Source organism: Vigna radiata, unplaced genomic scaffold (genome assembly GCF_000741045.1).
Source record: "Vigna radiata var. radiata cultivar VC1973A unplaced genomic scaffold, Vradiata_ver6 scaffold_158, whole genome shotgun sequence".
NCBI classification, from domain to species: Eukaryota; Viridiplantae; Streptophyta; class Magnoliopsida; order Fabales; family Fabaceae; genus Vigna; species Vigna radiata.
Window position 1 is genome coordinate 452,176 of NW_014542914.1, and position 17,370 is coordinate 469,545.

Here is a 17,370-nt window from a genome sequence, read left to right on the forward strand (position 1 = left end):
TTCTATGCCTTTACTTATAAACAATTTCATAAGAGAAAAATAAATATTAATTTTTCTATATATTAAAATTTTAATTTATTAATAAATTAATTATAATTTTTTTCTGAAATTTATATATTTTTTTAACTTACTTCTAAGAAGCACTCATTAATTAAAGTCCTAATAATGGTAAAAAATAGACTAGGTATTATATTAATATTGTTTGCACTTATCATGTGGGTTCCATTCAATATTCAAATTATAGTGTAGGATGAGTGCACAACACTTTTCCTTATAAGTTAAAACACAATATTTAAATCAGTAGTGTTTGTAAATTGGAATGCTGCTGGTTTTGCACAATCTATCTATATTTTAATTAATAATCTCATTTCATTATAATTTGATCTCCTCTGAATTTTTTTAATTTCATTAGAATTTTTATTATATATATATATATATATATATATATATATATATGCTTTAACCAAAAGTTTAAAATGAAATTCGTATTTTTAAAAGATTAATGAATTTATTATTAATTAAGAACACAATGAACTAACAATCATAAATTACCACCTTTAGAAGATATATCACAAAACACTAGCTCAAAAAATAAATAATAAAGATATTGGAGTAATAGTTTATCATTGCATGCTTTATTTTTCTGTTGTAAAATTATTTCCTTCTTAAAAGATTATATTTGTTTAGCAGATATAAACGAAAATGACATGTACTGTATAGATATTGAATTAGTCGAATATGTACTAATATTCTCAATTAATTATTCATATTTTTAAATACTTATAGATAGAAATATGTACTAACATACATTATTAGAAGTTAATGAAACAATTGGATAAAAATTAGTATAATAACATAAGAAATATCTTAAAGTTAACATCAGCTCAAAGCACATTATTAGATTAGTCAGTTTTTACCACTTACTTTTTATAAACATTTTTAGTATAAATAATTCATAAAATTATATTAGAAAAAAAATTACGGGGTCACATGTGTCACTGTTTTTTTACCAATTAACTTTTGTGTACTCTTTTCATCCTTATAATAACATGTTTTCATCAGTTGGTCTTTTACATGTCCATTCCAAAAACAGCTAAATACATTAAGCAATTAATTCTGCACTTTATCTTATTAGAAGAGGGAAAACAAAAATGGAGAAAGAACATTTAGGGTACGTAACATTTTGTAATGAATGAAAGGAATAAAATATTGGGTTACTAAGTGGTGAAAACAGACACATTACAATGTACGTGCATGTTCCCTTATATTGTTTCTTTCCTCTGGTCCTTGACTAGGAACAACCACTGTCATCATGCTCCATGCATAATAACTCATGCACTCTAACATATTTTTTCTTCATATTCTCTCCTTTACATCATTAACTACATTCTCTCTCTGTGTTTTCGACAAAGACAATCATCCATCATCCACATTCAACCAATTTATAATTATTAACGTCATGCTTCTTCACATTATTGTTTTTCTTTTAATCTTCAGACACATATGTACCAAACTTTCACCAAACTTGTTTTGCTTGCTGCTTTTATTCATACATTGTTGTTGTGGACTCTTTCGGTATAAATTTTGTGGGACCGAGAGATCAATCTAGCTGACGCGTTTTCGTCTCCTTTGATCATTTGCACCATTCGCTTGCCTGTGATCTGGACCGTTCGCTTGTTCTTCAATGGGACCAGTTGCGCTCCTTCGCCTCATGTCGCTTGTTCTCCTTCATCAGCAGAGGGGGGAGGTACCTGCAAAAGGTACTTTGACGCTCAAGTTAGACGTGAATTGGAGAGTCTCAGCTCTCAAGATAGTGATCTTATTATCACTGTGGAATATTTTCTAGTACAAGTGAAGCGTGAATAGAAGGTACCTGGCTTTTTGCCTTGAACCTGTATTTATAAGCTTAATAAAATATAAACAGATTTATCTTAAACAGTTTTCCCTTAGAATTCAGTTGGTCTTATAAACAGTTTTATAAATATAAGCTTTCTTTAGCAAGATATCCTTAACTTGCTGGACTACTAGTCCAATAATATATTGGGTGTTGCTCCCTCCACCACCACCATATGCTTCCTCCATCTCTTCAAATTTTTTTGATTTCAATTTTATCCTTTCGACTTTTACTCATTTATTTTTTTGGGCAGCTACACCCCCACCCATCTCTCACGGATTCCATTTTCCTCTTCCATTTCCGTTTCACTTCTTGTAGTCTCTCATTTCCGTTTCTCCCCCATTTTCATTTCATGTCTTTTCATTTATTGTCTTCTTTTTTCTCTAATTATATTATACCTAATTACTTCTTTCCCTTTTTTTCCAATTATATATGACAGTGACCCAATATCACCTGTCGTAGTTTGTAAGCGTTTTACCGATCTTTGTGCTCAATTGACTTTTGACAAGCGCTGGTCCTGACTCAACTTGGTTACTGAGCACTGCTACAGTGGAAAGATCTGTCGGTATTGGATACTAACCGATTGGTCTAGATATTATACTATACATGGACCAAACAATGAGATAAAAAAAAGAACTTACTTTCCACATGATATAGTTCTTTCATACCAGTCACTCTTCTTAATGATTATTTCAATAAACACCCAAAATAAAAAGAAAAAAAAAAATCTTCTTTTCGTTCCATTTTGCAAATATTTTTTGAAAGTAAACGTTTGTTTAGTAAACAGGGGAGTGTATATAGTGTAAGCAACTGTTTTGGGCCGAGATTGATCCCAATGAAAGCCCAATAACTTGGAAGATAGGATTCTCAGGTAGTCTTTCTTCCCATTCCTATTTCCCCCAGAGCTAAACGAAACCCTGAGTCGGCGCTGAGAGAGATTATCGAAGGATGGGTCCGAACCTAGAATGTCGTATGTACGAGGCGAGGTACCCGGAGGTGGACATGGCGGTGATGATACAGGTGAAGAACATCGCGGACATGGGTGCCTACGTGTCACTTCTGGAGTACAACAACATCGAGGGTATGATCTTGTTCTCGGAGCTCTCCCGCCGTCGGATTCGGAGCGTCAGCAGCCTCATCAAGGTGGGGCGCATCGAGCCCGTCATGGTCCTCCGTGTCGACAAGGAAAAGGGTTACATCGATCTCAGCAAGCGTAGGGTCTCCGAAGAGGATATTCAGGCCTGCGAGGAGAGGTACAACAAGAGCAAGCTCGTCCACTCCATCATGCGCCACGTTGCTGAAACCCTCGACATCGATTTGGAGGTACTGACCAAAACCCCATCTTTTTCTCAGAGCTCATCACTTCCTATATACCATTGCACGGTTTCTCTTCTGCTTATTTAACTAAATTTAAATGGCCTTTGTTGTGTAGGAGCTCTATGTTCATATTGGATGGCCTTTATATCGCAAATATGGTCATGCTTTTGAGGTGGGCAATTTTTCTTTTTTAATTGTTTGATGCTTTTCTGACTCTTGTAATCTTTACTGAATAAGCTTCACTTTGTCCAGGCTTTCAAAATAATTGTCACCGATCCTGATTCAGTTTTGAATACGCTCACTCGTGAGATCAAGGAAGTTGGCCCTGATGGGCAAGAGGTAAAGTTTTTTACAGAGTAAAATTTACCACCTTTTTTGAGTCTTTTGTCATGACTGAATGTATTTTTTTTTTCTTTTTATGTCTTGCCCGTAGGTGACTAAGGTAGTCCCAGCTGTGTCTGAAGAAGTGAAGGATTCTCTCGTGAAAAATATTAGAAGACGGATGACCCCGCAGCCCTTGAAAATTAGGGCTGATATTGAAATGAAATGTTTCCAATTTGATGGTGTTCTTCACATTAAGGTCTTAATTGTTTCTGTTTCACCTGTCTATTTTGGATAAAAAGTTCCATTCTTTCTTTCTGGTGTCTGATTTTTATATGATGCAGTACTGCTTATAGCTTACCTTCCACAGTATTCTCAGTTTTTATAATCATTTGATTATACAGGAGGCAATGCGTAGAGCTGAAGCTGCTGGAAACGATGACTGCCCTGTCAAAATTAAACTGGTTGCTCCCCCACTTTATGTTCTTACTACTCAGACACTTGACAAGGTTAGTTTAATCTTCACATTTTTTTATAAGTTGATTTGTTCTTTTAACTAAATTAAGTAAGCCTTTGAAGATCTGGCTCCTGTGTATATAATATTTGGATATTTGAGATATGACTTTGATGCTATTGCTGTATTATAGATCGTGCTCTAGGGCATTTAGGTGTTAGAACTAGGTTGGAAACTGTTTAACTTTAGTATGATTCCCATGTAAGCCATGCATTTTGCAACAGCCAAATAGGGTTCCTCCCTCAGGGCCTGACCATTCTCTCATAACTCTTTATTTTATCGAAGTCGGTGTGGTGTGGTAAAACTATATTTCTCCGTTGTGGTTGGTTTCTACAAGGATGTATACGTAAAAGAAAATAAAAGCTTAGTGGAGTACTTGATTGTTTTAATCATAATCTTAAGGATATGCATCAGAAGCTGCTTGAAACAGACTCTGCTTGAAAGTTTCTGCCTTTTGTACCAAATTTAACCATAGTTCTCATTATCTCTCTTGCAGCTACTGAATATGATATCTAGTGTTTGTGTTCGGTATATTCTGGTACCTAATGAGAATCAAATTCTGTTACCTAGAAGTTGTGATTTCTCTAGAAACTGTAACTTTTGCTGTTATGAGCAAGTTGTACTTCAGTCATGTTATATATGGGTACTGTATTGTTACTTTGTAGAGATTTTCTATTCTGATTGTGTCATAGAACAGCATTGGGAGAGTTCAGGAAACTAAATTTATTAATATCCCAACTGTTAGACACTATAACATGCATGAAGAAGTTCTAGATTGGTCTCATTAACTTCAAATGATAACCTTGCTATTGAAAATAATGTGTATTTTGTTATGGTCTGAACAGGAGCAAGGAATATTGGTTCTCAACAATGCCATTACTTCTTGCACTGAAGCAATAGAACAACACAAGGGTAAACTTGTGGTTAAGGAGGCAGCTAGAGCAGTGAGTGTCACTTTATTTTTTTATGGAGATGATTGGTTGACACTCCTCAATTTTTACTCCCACTTGACAATTGGTTTTGTTATTATTTTATTGAATATTATAATTAAATATCCTATTTTTAACAATTTAATTATTAAAAGTAGTCGTAATGTGGGTGTATTTTTAATTGATGGTGTCAAAATAGTTTTTTTTCCTTTTCTTATTAACTATATATTCTATTGAGTTACAATTTTGTCCACTGTTTTTGGGTCTCGTTCACTATTTTTTGTAAAAGAGTTGTAGTACTTTCTTACTCTGGGAGGTTTGACGCCTCATTTTTGTTTCAGGTGAGTGAACGTGATGATAAATTGCTTGCTGAGCACATGGCTAAGCTGCGCCAAGATAATGAGGAGGTCAGTGGAGATGAAGACAGTGAGGAGGAAGAAGATACAGGAATGGGCGAGGTTGATGTGGATAATGGTTCTGCGATAACAGAGTGAAAAATAACTTGTGGGTATAGTAAGGCATAGATAGCATAGTACGGCTTTACTAATTTTGTGTTTTTCATTATTCTTTAGAAACTGTTTTCATGTGCGATTGTATAATACAAAGTTGAAGTACTGTTTTTTGAGTCATGTAACTTTCAAAGCGATTTTGTAGTTTCTTGATGAGGGTATTCAACCCAAACTGAGGAGTTTACCAAAAATAGCTGTTTTTGTCTAAGAAACAAGATATTTGAATCTAGGCCACAACTATATTTGAACAAATTTATTTATTCATCTTTTCCCCAACTATTGATAAAGCTTTGGGCTAAAACTGGCCGTTTTAAGACCCGAACTATTGAAAATGATTGAAGTTGTTCTCCTTTGTTTTTGTGAATTTATTTAAGTATTTTTTTTACCCTGTTTATACATAGCTTAAATAGTATCTTGCTCATGTTCTGCTGATGGATGTTGGTATCTCTCTAATTATCTCTTTATTTTGTTGATGACCCTTGTGTGTGTGTGCTCTGTGATTTATGGGTACGTGTACCAATAGGGTGAAAAGAGACTCACAAATAAAGAGTTTAAGTCCATTAAGCCACTGTGGAAGGGTCCCCTTACCTAGCTATTTGAAGTTCATTTTGACTGTTATTCGTTGCATTATGATTTATTTTGAAGTTTATATTTTTCTTGATTAGCTATGCAGTGAGTTATTTTACTTTAAAATGGCATAATGCAGATGTTTTTATTGTTTCTTTATATGAAACGGTCTTAGATCTATGTTTTAGTGTTTTTATGACTTTGTTAGCTATGGATAATACAATTCGGTTCATGATTAAGAAAATATTTTTTTTTTTGCTTATGTTTGGAATCCCTATTTAACGACCATACCTGAGAGATTGTTAGATTTAAGACATGGAAAACTGAAATTAAAGAGTGGGAACTGATCTTCAATCTTGATTATTAATGGGGGGAAATAGGGAAGTGTTGAGTGGGGAGCACGGAAATGGTTGGTCGGTCGGTTTTGCCACCCCATTTTAGTTCATTGGGAGCTTATTTTCATCATGCCTAGGCTGAGTCGTATAATTTATGGTTGTCAGCCCAATGGCTGCCTCTTCAACCTCATTTATGATTGTATTTTTTTTATCATTTATAATTGTATGCATTACAGTTTACTTTCTAGTATATTGCTTTCTGTATTCTACTTTCTACTGTCAAGCTGGGTAGCAAGCAGTAGAATTTGTTTTTTTAGATTATCACTAGTATAGATGGCAAAAGTGAATAATTTCATATGGAGTGATGAACATGATAACATTTCTTGGTGTACAAGAGACAACTTAAAAATAGTGTGTAAGGGCCAATTTGAGCACACCCAATGAAAACAGTGTCATTTCCTGCTTTGGTTTTGGTGGAAGGATGGAATCATTTTCCTACTTTGGTGATATTTGGAAGTTGGAACTAACTCCTTCAGCTATGTGCATGTTATAATGTACTGGAAGAAACTTGTCATAAAGATCCAAATACTAGTCTGTCTAAAGGAAAAACCTTTACAATGTTTTCCATAAACTGGTTTTTTAGCCATAAAATATCCATGAATGTAAGAAATTCTTGTTTCATTTAGATGAAAATTTGTCAAAATGTTCCAGTTTGTTGCAATCATTACCTGAGGACTCAAGTTACATAACAACCACCTAGATTCCAAAATTGTCAATGTTTTAAACTAAAAGCAAGGAAATTTGTGGATTGGTAGATTATGCTAGTCAGTGGTAGTTGCAGTATGTAATGGACCTGTTTTGTCAACCATAAGAATTTTTTGGATCCTCCCAGTTTAAACTCAAATGCTTCTTCCACTCACATGTATATAGTCATATCCCTCGTGCTATGGATCCCAAGAAGGATGTGCAAATTGAGATTATCATTAATTGCACTTATGCATATTAACATGAGTTATAAAATTTTACACAATGCACATCATATATATTAACTTACAAATGTGAAAGATGAATTACATTCATAGTTTGGTTTATATTAAATTGTTCAACCTATTGTTTATGTGTTGGTGGGATGCCTTATGTAGGCTAATTTGATTGCACATTCAAAATCTTTACGGCTAATTTTGTTTTTCTCTTCTATCTTTCGCTACCTAATACAGCTAATTATAGGGAAGAATTAATTAATTGAACTAGCTTTGAATACTCCGGAGGGGGAAATAAGTGTGTTCCTCATTTAACCCCATCAATTAAAAAAAGTTTAAATGTAGTTTAATAGCATCTAATTTTAATAAATTAACCAAATTCTAGATATTTGATTTTAAGTTTATTTTGATGAATTTGAACTATATTAAAAATGTAATCGTGTTATTATTGACTATTATAAATAAATATTACGGTGTTCTCATTTTCTGAAAATTTCTTATTTGTAGTTTAAGTTATTTTAAATATGTTGCTTCCACTTTTTAATGAAAATTATGTTTAAATTTTAGATAAAATAATGTATTTTTTTTACTTAAAATAGAACTTAGAACGCTTTAAATATTCAAATAATTTAAACCATGATTAACTTAGTTTATCTTTGGATTATGAGAAAAAAAGATTCAAATTAATTTATATCAATAAAAATTGATTAATTCAAATTCTATTTCATCTTAAATTCGACAAACTACGACATTGCACATTTTAAACAAAAATATTACATGAATAATGATTATTCAATATATAATAATAATAATAATAATAATTAATATAATGTAATATATAGACAAATGGAAAAAGAAGTGTGTAAAACAAAGATATTCTTTTAAATATTCTGGTAAGGGAAAAAGAAAAAAGTGTCAACCATGATGAGTTTAGTGGGGGTTTCGTTGCTCCATATTTTCCATTTTGGCTGCTACCTTCCTCCAAATTCCTATGAAAAACAATAATCATATGATTACATACTTTCATATTTATTTCAGACATGTTAGAGTAAAATAATCATAAAATAAATTCTTATATATTAAAAAAATAAAGTTAAAAGTAAAAAAATAATAAATATAAAAACTTGATGTATATTAAAGTATCATTTCTCATACCAATCTTTTATCTTTATCGACATATATATAGGATCAATTGGAACATCACATGACAAATTATACATATTTAAGTATTCGATCCGCACATGGTGATCTCAGAAAGCATCTTTAAATATGAACCTTTTGGACCCTTTTCTGTATTCAATGTTTACTTTTGTTCTAATTAATATATTAATATAATGAGACATGTGGAATGTTCTGAAGTTTGGCAGATTGGCAGAACTTGGTTTCCAAGCTTAGGATTTGACTACCTTTGATTCCTTCAATTGCATGTTCACATTCCTAATTCCTTTCTGTATAATGATATTTTAGACAAATTTTTTTAATATTTGAATATTATTTACGTATCATTTTATAATTAATTTAAAATTATTTTACAATTAATAATAATTATAAATATTATTATAAATAACACGTAAATAATATTTAAATATCAAAAAATGTTATGTAAATATTATTATCTTTCTTCAATTAGCCTAACTCTAATAATTTATTTGATATTAGCGTTTAACAATTTTATACTAACACTGCTATATATATAAGTTGGTAGCTACCTTTTGTGATTGTTTTCTGCAGGATTAGGTATCTTCTAATCGAGCTCAACAAAATTAACTTTTAGACTTTGCAATTCTATAACCAACACATGTCAAAGCACTAATTATTGCTCTGCTGAATTTTTTATTTGGAATCTCAGAGTATTCCTCTCTTTAATTCCTTTACAAATGCCTTTAACACCACCATTACAGAAAGCTATCAGTATAGTAAATTAATCACAAAGAAAGACCATACATATATATTGCATTTTCTTGCATACACACATTTTAAAACATTCCTCCAAAAGTAAAAGAAGAAAGAACAAGTTATTATTACACTTTAGTTCTGCAAAAGCATTTTCTTAAATTTTATGCCGTGATTGTTTGTGTAATTCTTCTGAACTGTTTTACTATAAAACTCACATGTCTGAAGAGAACAGTTTTTGCACTTAAAACTTTTCTTCAGGTAACATTGCTTTGCTTAGCAGGCAATAATGCATTCCTTGGAAATGCCTTTTCTAAGTCTACCAATAGAATAATAAATCTGTTTTTCCCACGCTACTTTTAACGCATTACCTTTAATTTAATATAGAACACACCATGCAATGATAAACGAAAATGGGAGACTTTGGTTGAAACCCAATAGCTAATAATATGCATAGTGCTTAGTTTTCTGTTCTTTTGACCAATTTAAAGTTGATGAGAACCAGATCATACAAGGTCCAAAATAGACCGCGCATGGCTTTCTATATATTAAGCTGGAGGAGTAGTGTCCACTCACAAAACCACAGCTTCAAGTTAAACTTGACCTAGCAATAATGGCTTTGAATTCACGTAGCAACGTGGTTTTCTTCTCTGTTTTCTTTTCTCTACTTGCCATAGCCTCTTCTCAGCTTTCTTCAGATTTCTATGCAACATCATGCCCCACTGCTCTCTCCACCATCAAATCTGCAGTGAAAACTGCTGTTTCCAAAGAGCGTCGCATGGGAGCATCCTTGCTTCGTCTTCATTTCCATGACTGCTTTGTTAATGCAAGTTCCGTCTCTCTTTCTCTCTCTACTTATCCTTTCATCTCTTTCACTCTCTTACTCATGCATGAGTAATTTCACGTACGTCTGCATGAACATTCATGCATGTATGACCTACAAAATATACAGATAAAATGAGCAACTTATATTCTCACCACCCTTGAGAATTGTTTTTCGTTTGTGCGCAGAGAAGCTAATATTACTGTGTTATAACAGAGAAACAAACTTTAACATCACATGATCTCGAAACATTTCTTCACCCTTGGACTCTTTCATGGAATAGATAGATGAGTTTCAATGCGTTACACGTTTATTTTTCTAGTATATATATGCCATGGAGAACACATTTTGCCTTTATTGATTAAATATTATTATGAAACTTGTAGGGATGTGATGCATCAGTTCTTCTAGATGACACTTCAAGCTTCACGGGAGAGAAGTCAGCTGCTGCAAACGTGAATTCTCTAAGAGGTTTTGATGTAATCGACGACATCAAAAGTCAGTTGGAAAGTGCTTGTCCAGGAATTGTTTCCTGTGCAGATATTCTTGCAGTTGCTGCTCGTGATTCTGTCGTAGCAGTAAGTTAATTTAGTACAATAATACTAATAATATGAACATATAGAAGAAAAATACACAAACAAGAAAATTCATTACATATGTATAACAAACGAATAATTACGTTTTCATTAATTTATTGATGTATGTTAATTGTAGATTCTCATAGTAATTATATTAAGATGATTTCTGATGCGTGGCATTTTTATTATCTCAGTTGGGTGGTTCATCATGGACTGTTGGCTTAGGCAGAAGAGATTCAACCACTGCAAGTAAAGATGCTGCCACCACAGATATTCCATCCCCTCAATTGGATCTGAGTGATCTCATAACAGCTTTTTCAAATAAGGGGTTTACCACCAAAGAGATGGTAGTTCTGTCAGGTAATTGAGAACTATGCAGAATTTTCTAGTGCATTTTGGTATCTGATATGTAAATTCAGCACAATCTGATCTAAAAGTTTATGTACAATTTGTAGGAGCTCATACAACAGGGCAAGCGAAATGCCAGTTCTTCCGGGGTAGGATTTATAATGAAAGCAACATTGATTCAGATTTTGCAACATCAACACAGTCAAATTGCCCTAGCACTGATGGTGACAGCAACCTGTCCCCACTTGATGTGACCACCAATGTGTTATTTGACAATGCTTATTTCAAGAATCTGGTGAACAAGAAAGGGCTTCTGCATTCTGATCAGCAACTCTTCAGTGGTGGTTCCACCGATTCTCAGGTCACTACCTACAGCACAAGCTCTTCAGCTTTCTATGCAGACTTTTCTAGTGCCATGGTCAAAATGGGAAACCTCAGTCCTTTAACAGGAACCAGTGGCCAAATCCGTACAAATTGCCGCCTAGTTAACTGAAAATGCAGAAAATTTGATGAGCATAAATTGAGCAAAGCTCGCTAGAGAATTATGCTCATTCAGTCACAATCTTTATGTGTTATGGCTTTTGTTTTAGGTGTGTGCGAGTTTTGTTAATGATCAAAGAATCTGAATGTGTGTTTCAAGTTTACTTTTAGTTGTAGTTCTCCATCAATTGAATACTTTAAATAAAGAGTGTTATATATATTCTCATGCCATTTCAATTCTCATTCCATAAAACAAGATTTTGCTATTTATTTAATGGAAAATATTTTTAACAACTTTTTTTTTTATAACTTTTTTACATCAACTTATCGTGATTTGTAATATACAGACCAATAAAATATACAAACTAATAAAATACTGATACATAAAAAAAGTTAACATAATCAATAATTAGTATTGAAATACTTGTTCCTCCAGAAAAGTAGATGAAGAAATAAATCAATAATCTATTATTCTAACAATGGATTTCACCATTTCCATATATTCTTTCAAATAATATTTAAGAATAGATAGATACAAATGATGAAAAATAAAACCTAAACTATGCTAGATAATAATTAGTGAGATAGTCCAACATGTTCAAACTTAATATGAGTAAATTTATTTGTTTGAGTACATTATTACATTTCTATTATCAATCTCTTTGTTTATAAAACTCTTGTTTGTGTACTTCTTTATGATTGCATTTTCGTTTTGTATGTTTTTATAAAAGAATTAGAACACTTCAAATATTTTTAATTAATATATTTTTTTATCGTTGATAAAAAAAAATAAATGAAGACTAAATGTGAACAATTATATATTACCAAGTTTTTGGATGCTGATCTTGGACTAATCCCTTTTGGACATTGGACTAACTATGGATATCAAATTGTTAATGCATCGTTTGACCATAAAAAGTCAATATCTTATCTCGACATCTTTATAGTTTGGAGGCTTGCCAGGCTAATGTAACCTTCCAACCATGCATAGAACATGTTTTTCTAGAAGAAAAGAGATATTTTTTAACACACTTTTACATAATATGTGTTGTTTAAATATCACTGTCCTTTTTAGAATATTTATTTCACATAATTAATCGTAACTAATTTTTTACCTTACGCATATTATTTGTAATTGTAATTATTTTAGTTCGTTATAATTATTTACTCTTTGAAAATTACGAACAAAATACAACTAACTCAATTTAATTATGAATTCATTTCAATTAATGATACTAAAAAATTACAAAAGAAATACAAACAAGTTGCAATTACATGATAAAAAGAAATACATGGAACCTCAAAAATCTTTGACATTGAAGCTGCAACAGCATTTAGTAGTATGAAAATAAATGACATTTCATTCAACATATTTAAAAATAAACTTTGAATTTAAACCATATTTGAAATGATCACATCATTGTGGAAACCCTACATCACTCCGAAAGCATTCAGTTGACTTTTCTACAGTTGACTCTGATCTCTCCAGCATTCCCAGTAAGAGGCTTCATGTTACCCATCTTGATCATGGAAGCTTTGAAATCTCTTGCAAAAGCAAAAGGGTTCCTGCTGTAGAGCTTCACCAAAGAGTCACTTTCACTGCCATCTCCTTTGAAGAGCTCTTGATCAGAATGAAGAAGACCCCTTTTACTTAGCAAAGAACTATAGTATGAAGTGTCAACTCTTGAGGGAGTGACACGATCCAACGGTGAAAGATTGCTATCTTCACCACTTTTAGGGCACGTGCTCTGCAAGGAAGATGCAAAGTTGGGGTCTATGTTGGTGTCATTGTAAATCCTGTTCCTAAAAGTAGAGCATTGTGCAAATCCAATGGTGTGTGCACCAGAAAGAGCTACGAGATCTTTAAGGTCAAGTCCATGAGCTTGGAAATTTGCAAGAAGCTGGGAGAAACTGAAAAATGGTGGAGGAAGGTTTGAGTTTGCAGCATCCTTGCTTGCAGTTCTTGCGTCCCTTCTTCCTAATGGCACTTTGTACCAATAGAGTGAACCTCCCAACTGTTATCAGAGAACCACACTTAGTCCTTTTTAATATTTCGACCATATATAACACCAATTCAGTACATATAACCGAGTGCAAACCTCATCTTACAAGTCAATTTTATGAGATTGAGTTAGACTTAAAATCTACTCTAAAATGATATCAGAACTATGACGAAGATATATATATATATATATATATATATATATATATATATATATATATATATATATATATATATATATATATATATATATATATTTTGTGGGGTTCACTTAAGATTAGTATGAGTAGTGTCCACACTCACAATGGAAACAGAATCACGAGCAGCAACTGCTAAGATATCTGCACATGATACCACAGGACCTTTGCAAGCTTTGTCTACCGCTGCTTTGATTTCATCAATCACCTCCAAACCTCTGATTGAGCCAATATTTGGGAGTGCAGTCTTCTCCCCTGTGAAATTTGGGGTGTCATCAAGCAGAACTGATCCATCACAGCCCTATAATTTGAGCCATACACATTACTTTTTTTAGGATAATAATATATATCAATATGTACTATATGCAATGTTCTTGCATGCATTAAATTTATCAGGAATAGTTACATTATCCAATACAAAGTTCTTTGAAACATTCTGTTGCCAAATATATCCATTAGGTAAAGTCTTTTACATTAATTATAACACATAATTAATAAATTGTATACTTTTACACTAGTGTTAATTATTTAAATTCAGCACCTATGAAAATCAACTGTATAATGAGCTCATTCAACTAACTTGACTCAGTCAACATGGCTTGGAAATGAAGTATATATGCAGGCTGTATATAAGAAGTCAAGGTAGAGGAAAACAAAAAGTAAGGGAAAATGATCATGAATAAAAAAACCTGATTTTATTGATGATTTTCAAGTTTGACTTTGTTACTAATTACACTAGCAGCATGTAGAAAAGAAAGCTAGATAAGATTACCATTTACAAGCCAGACACATGCTATATATATATCAGATCATTGTTGCACTATCTGCAATGCTTCATATTGTAATTTTGTTTTGTCTAACTTTGAGAGAGATACGAAGTAAGGAATACATGATGCATGGATGTGTATGCAACTCACATTGACAAAGCAGTCATGAAAGTGCAAACGCAGTAAAGATGCTCCCATACGGCGTTCACGGAATATGGCTCTTTGAACAACTGACTTAATGACTGGAAGTGCCTGAGGGCAAAGCATGTAAAAATCAGGACTGAGTTGTTGTGCATGAGAAGGGATTGTGAGAAGTATGAGCATGGCAAGAACAAGGAAGTGTTGGAGATGAGAAGCCATTTCCTTTTTGATCATGATCTTAACAAGTGTATAGATAGGGGACATTTATATAGGCTCCAAGTAGCAACCAGCTACAGCTTACTTGTTTGAGTAATCTAAGTAAAATGTTTCAACTTGATTTTGATAAATTACAAATTGACTAAACCGCGTAAGAGAAATGTTCAAATATTGCCCCACTGGCCACACATTTCTATGCATTGCATGCAACTTTAAGTACATTATGTATGCCAGCTTGAAATGGGAAAAAGTCGCATGTTAAGCAAAAACTAAGAATGTTAAACAAAAAACAGTGAAGAGTGGTTTTAAGAATCTTGTCCTCAAAATTTTAGGACTAATGTTTCAGAATACAGAAAACTATAATGAAAATTTACACGGAAGTTTTTGAAACACAGGTTCACAAAGAAACCTTAAATGGATGAAGTAATCAAGAAAAAATGAAAGTTTTTGATAAAAGTATTACTTATCAGGTCAAAGAGAGTTGTTGGTACAAATTTAATGAAACTCGTGAAAAAAAAAAAAGTTCTTTCACGTCATGGGTAAAAAGTAGACTTTTAGTTTAAGTGATATTATATCCACGTATATTCTTTAATTTGATTTTATTTTACTTGATGTATGTGAAACTTTCAAATGTTAAAATATATACATTTTGTGTATGATATTAAACATTAATGAATGATTCAAGGTTCGATAGGAGTAAAATAGATTCAATAAAAAATAAATCTTGTAATGATAGAATGTAACAAATAATCTGACATCATATTAAGAAAATAATTTTAAACAAAAGTTAATCTTTTTCCATAAAAGTTAATCTTTATATATTTAAAGAAAAAAGAAAGTAAAAAATAACGAGCTATGTATGTCAAAATGATTATAAAAAAATTCTTTATATAAAAAATATCATTATCTTTTAAAATATTTCGTCGATCTTATGATACATCATATTTTTTTTTATCATAACCTTATTAGTGATCAACATTTCAAATATTTCAAATTGTGAGCGGCTAGTGAAAAGTCAAAGCCAACGTATGAAGTAAACTGATCATAAAACATGCGCGTAAGAGTAGCTAGTTGGTATTTGTTTATCACAACACAACTATTATTTATATATACGAATATAATAGTTCGTATTGACAAAATGGTAACCAAGTAAAGTTGAAAATATTGAAACGAAAAACTCGACCAATTCTGCAATGTTATAACAAAAGTAAACAGTATCATATATATAGTTTTTTTTCGTTCTGTAATACTAAATGTACTACTTTTTAGGTCGGCTTAAAAGAATTCATAATTAGTATAAAATCATAATTTAAAGGGATATATATTAAGTATAATTGGATTGCAAAAATTCTTAATCAACTTTTATATTTATATATAGGGGTTTGCTAACTTGCGTACGTCTGTTTTTTAGTTGGTACATTTTAGTAACGTGTACCGAGTTTCATTAGACAAAAATACTCTTATATATAATGAATTCTAAGTTTTAAGGTTAAGGGTATTTTAATAATTTGCATTCTCAAAATTAAAAAAATAAAAAAAGAAACTCCCAAACCCTTATCCACCTCTCTCATTCCTTTCAACCCTTTCTCTTTCATCTTTTTCACTCCAACCTTTTCTCTGTCATCACTCTAGCCCCAATTGAAAAAAATCAGAAACACTTGTCTTATTTTAATAATTTTCATTCTCAAAACTAAAAAAAGAAACTTCAAACCTTTACCCACCTCCTTCATTCCTCTCAACCCTTTCTCCTTCATCTCTCTCACTCAACCCATTTCCTCTGTCATCTCTGCACTAGCTCTAACTAAAAAAACAGTCATTATTAAACAATTTACTTTGGTAAAGAGTCGAGTCATTGACATATTCAAGTTCATTCATAATCTCTTTAATTTTATTATCTTGAATATATATATATATATATTATAGCCGACGGGCACAACTTGCACCAAGACTTATGAGCATCATTCCTTTACATTCTGAGACTACTACGTAACATTGCTCCGTGGCCATTTAATTTTTTTTGGGTAGAAATTCATTAACTTGTTTTCCTTTAGTAAAGAAAAAACAAATCACAATACAATAAAATTCTCAACGATAAAATCAAACAATAAAAATTCTAAATCTTAAAATTTTAGTTTAAATTATATAAAGAAAAAATTAGGTGCTTTAATTTTTTATTTATGTAAGTATTTTTTTTCTCTAACCATTTTATTTAATAATGAGTGTTTTTTTAGTTGGGGCTAGTTCAGAGATAATAGAGAAAATGTTTGAGTGAGAGAGATGAAGGAGAAAGGGTTGAGAGGAATGAAGGAGGTGAGTAAGGGTTTGAGGTTTTTGTTTTTTAGTTTTGAGAATGAAAATTATTAAAATAAGACATGTGTTTCTGATTTTTTTCAATTCGGACTAGAGTAGAGAGGAGAGAAAGAAGGTTGGAGTGAAAGAGATGAAAGAGTAAGGGTTGGGAGGAATGAGAGAGATGAATAAGAGTTTGGGGGGTTCTTTTTTTATTTTTTTTAATTTTGAGGATGAAAATTATTAAAATATCCTTAACCTTAAAACTTA

General features: G+C 31.9%; 3 protein-coding genes across 4 annotated transcripts; 2 read left to right on the forward strand and 1 right to left on the reverse strand.

Annotated features, from left to right (window-relative positions):
- The first annotated feature begins 2,768 nt into the window (after positions 1-2,768).
- LOC106752485 (eukaryotic translation initiation factor 2 subunit alpha homolog) lies at positions 2,769-5,696 on the forward strand. The gene is made up of 7 exons (XM_014634172.2): positions 2,769-3,217; positions 3,327-3,383; positions 3,464-3,550; positions 3,645-3,791; positions 3,937-4,041; positions 4,892-4,990; positions 5,317-5,696. Exons 1-7 carry the CDS (start codon positions 2,843-2,845, stop codon positions 5,467-5,469), a joined length of 1,023 nt encoding a protein of 340 aa, XP_014489658.1. The 5' UTR covers positions 2,769-2,842; the 3' UTR covers positions 5,470-5,696.
- Positions 5,697-5,901: 205 nt separating this feature from the next.
- LOC106752487 (cationic peroxidase 1) lies at positions 5,902-11,709 on the forward strand. Of its 2 annotated transcripts, XM_022777141.1 has the most exons (6): positions 5,902-6,609; positions 7,120-7,126; positions 9,937-10,085; positions 10,469-10,660; positions 10,855-11,020; positions 11,116-11,709. In XM_022777141.1, exons 1-6 carry the CDS (start codon positions 6,541-6,543, stop codon positions 11,499-11,501), a joined length of 969 nt encoding a protein of 322 aa, XP_022632862.1. In that variant the 5' UTR covers positions 5,902-6,540; the 3' UTR covers positions 11,502-11,709. The 2 variants fall into 2 exon arrangements, with proteins under 2 accessions (XP_022632862.1, XP_014489661.1); XM_014634175.2 differs by lacking the exons at positions 5,902-6,609; positions 7,120-7,126 and having other exon boundaries at positions 9,115-10,085.
- A 1,052-nt stretch (positions 11,710-12,761) lies between these two features.
- On the reverse strand, positions 12,762-14,818 carry LOC106752486 (cationic peroxidase 1). The gene is made up of 3 exons (XM_014634173.2): positions 14,605-14,818; positions 13,794-13,988; positions 12,762-13,503 (listed from the first exon to the last, which is right to left on the reverse strand). The coding sequence occupies exons 1-3, from the start codon at positions 14,812-14,814 to the stop codon at positions 12,940-12,942; spliced, it is 969 nt and encodes a 322-aa protein (XP_014489659.1). The 5' UTR covers positions 14,815-14,818; the 3' UTR covers positions 12,762-12,939.
- Positions 14,819-17,370: the final 2,552 nt, after the last annotated feature.

Excerpts from the sequence above, each read along its gene's own strand:
- LOC106752485 (XM_014634172.2), top strand. The coding sequence starts at position 2,843 with ATGGGTCCGAACCTAGAATGTCGTATGTACGAGGCGAGGTACCCGGAG. Across the intron at positions 3,218-3,326 it reads CCCTCGACATCGATTTGGAG|GAGCTCTATGTTCATATTGG; the intron begins GTACTGACCAAA and ends TTTGTTGTGTAG. Across the intron at positions 3,551-3,644 it reads TTGGCCCTGATGGGCAAGAG|GTGACTAAGGTAGTCCCAGC; the intron begins GTAAAGTTTTTT and ends TCTTGCCCGTAG.
- LOC106752487 (XM_022777141.1), top strand. The coding sequence starts at position 6,541 with ATGGTTGTCAGCCCAATGGCTGCCTCTTCAACCTCATTTATGATTGTA. Across the intron at positions 10,661-10,854 it reads CTCGTGATTCTGTCGTAGCA|TTGGGTGGTTCATCATGGAC; the intron begins GTAAGTTAATTT and ends TTATTATCTCAG. Across the intron at positions 11,021-11,115 it reads AGAGATGGTAGTTCTGTCAG|GAGCTCATACAACAGGGCAA; the intron begins GTAATTGAGAAC and ends TACAATTTGTAG.
- LOC106752486 (XM_014634173.2), bottom strand. The coding sequence starts at position 14,814 with ATGGCTTCTCATCTCCAACACTTCCTTGTTCTTGCCATGCTCATACTT. Across the intron at positions 13,989-14,604 it reads TTCATGACTGCTTTGTCAAT|GGCTGTGATGGATCAGTTCT; the intron begins GTGAGTTGCATA and ends CTCAAATTATAG. Across the intron at positions 13,504-13,793 it reads CTCGTGATTCTGTTTCCATT|TTGGGAGGTTCACTCTATTG; the intron begins GTGAGTGTGGAC and ends CTCTGATAACAG.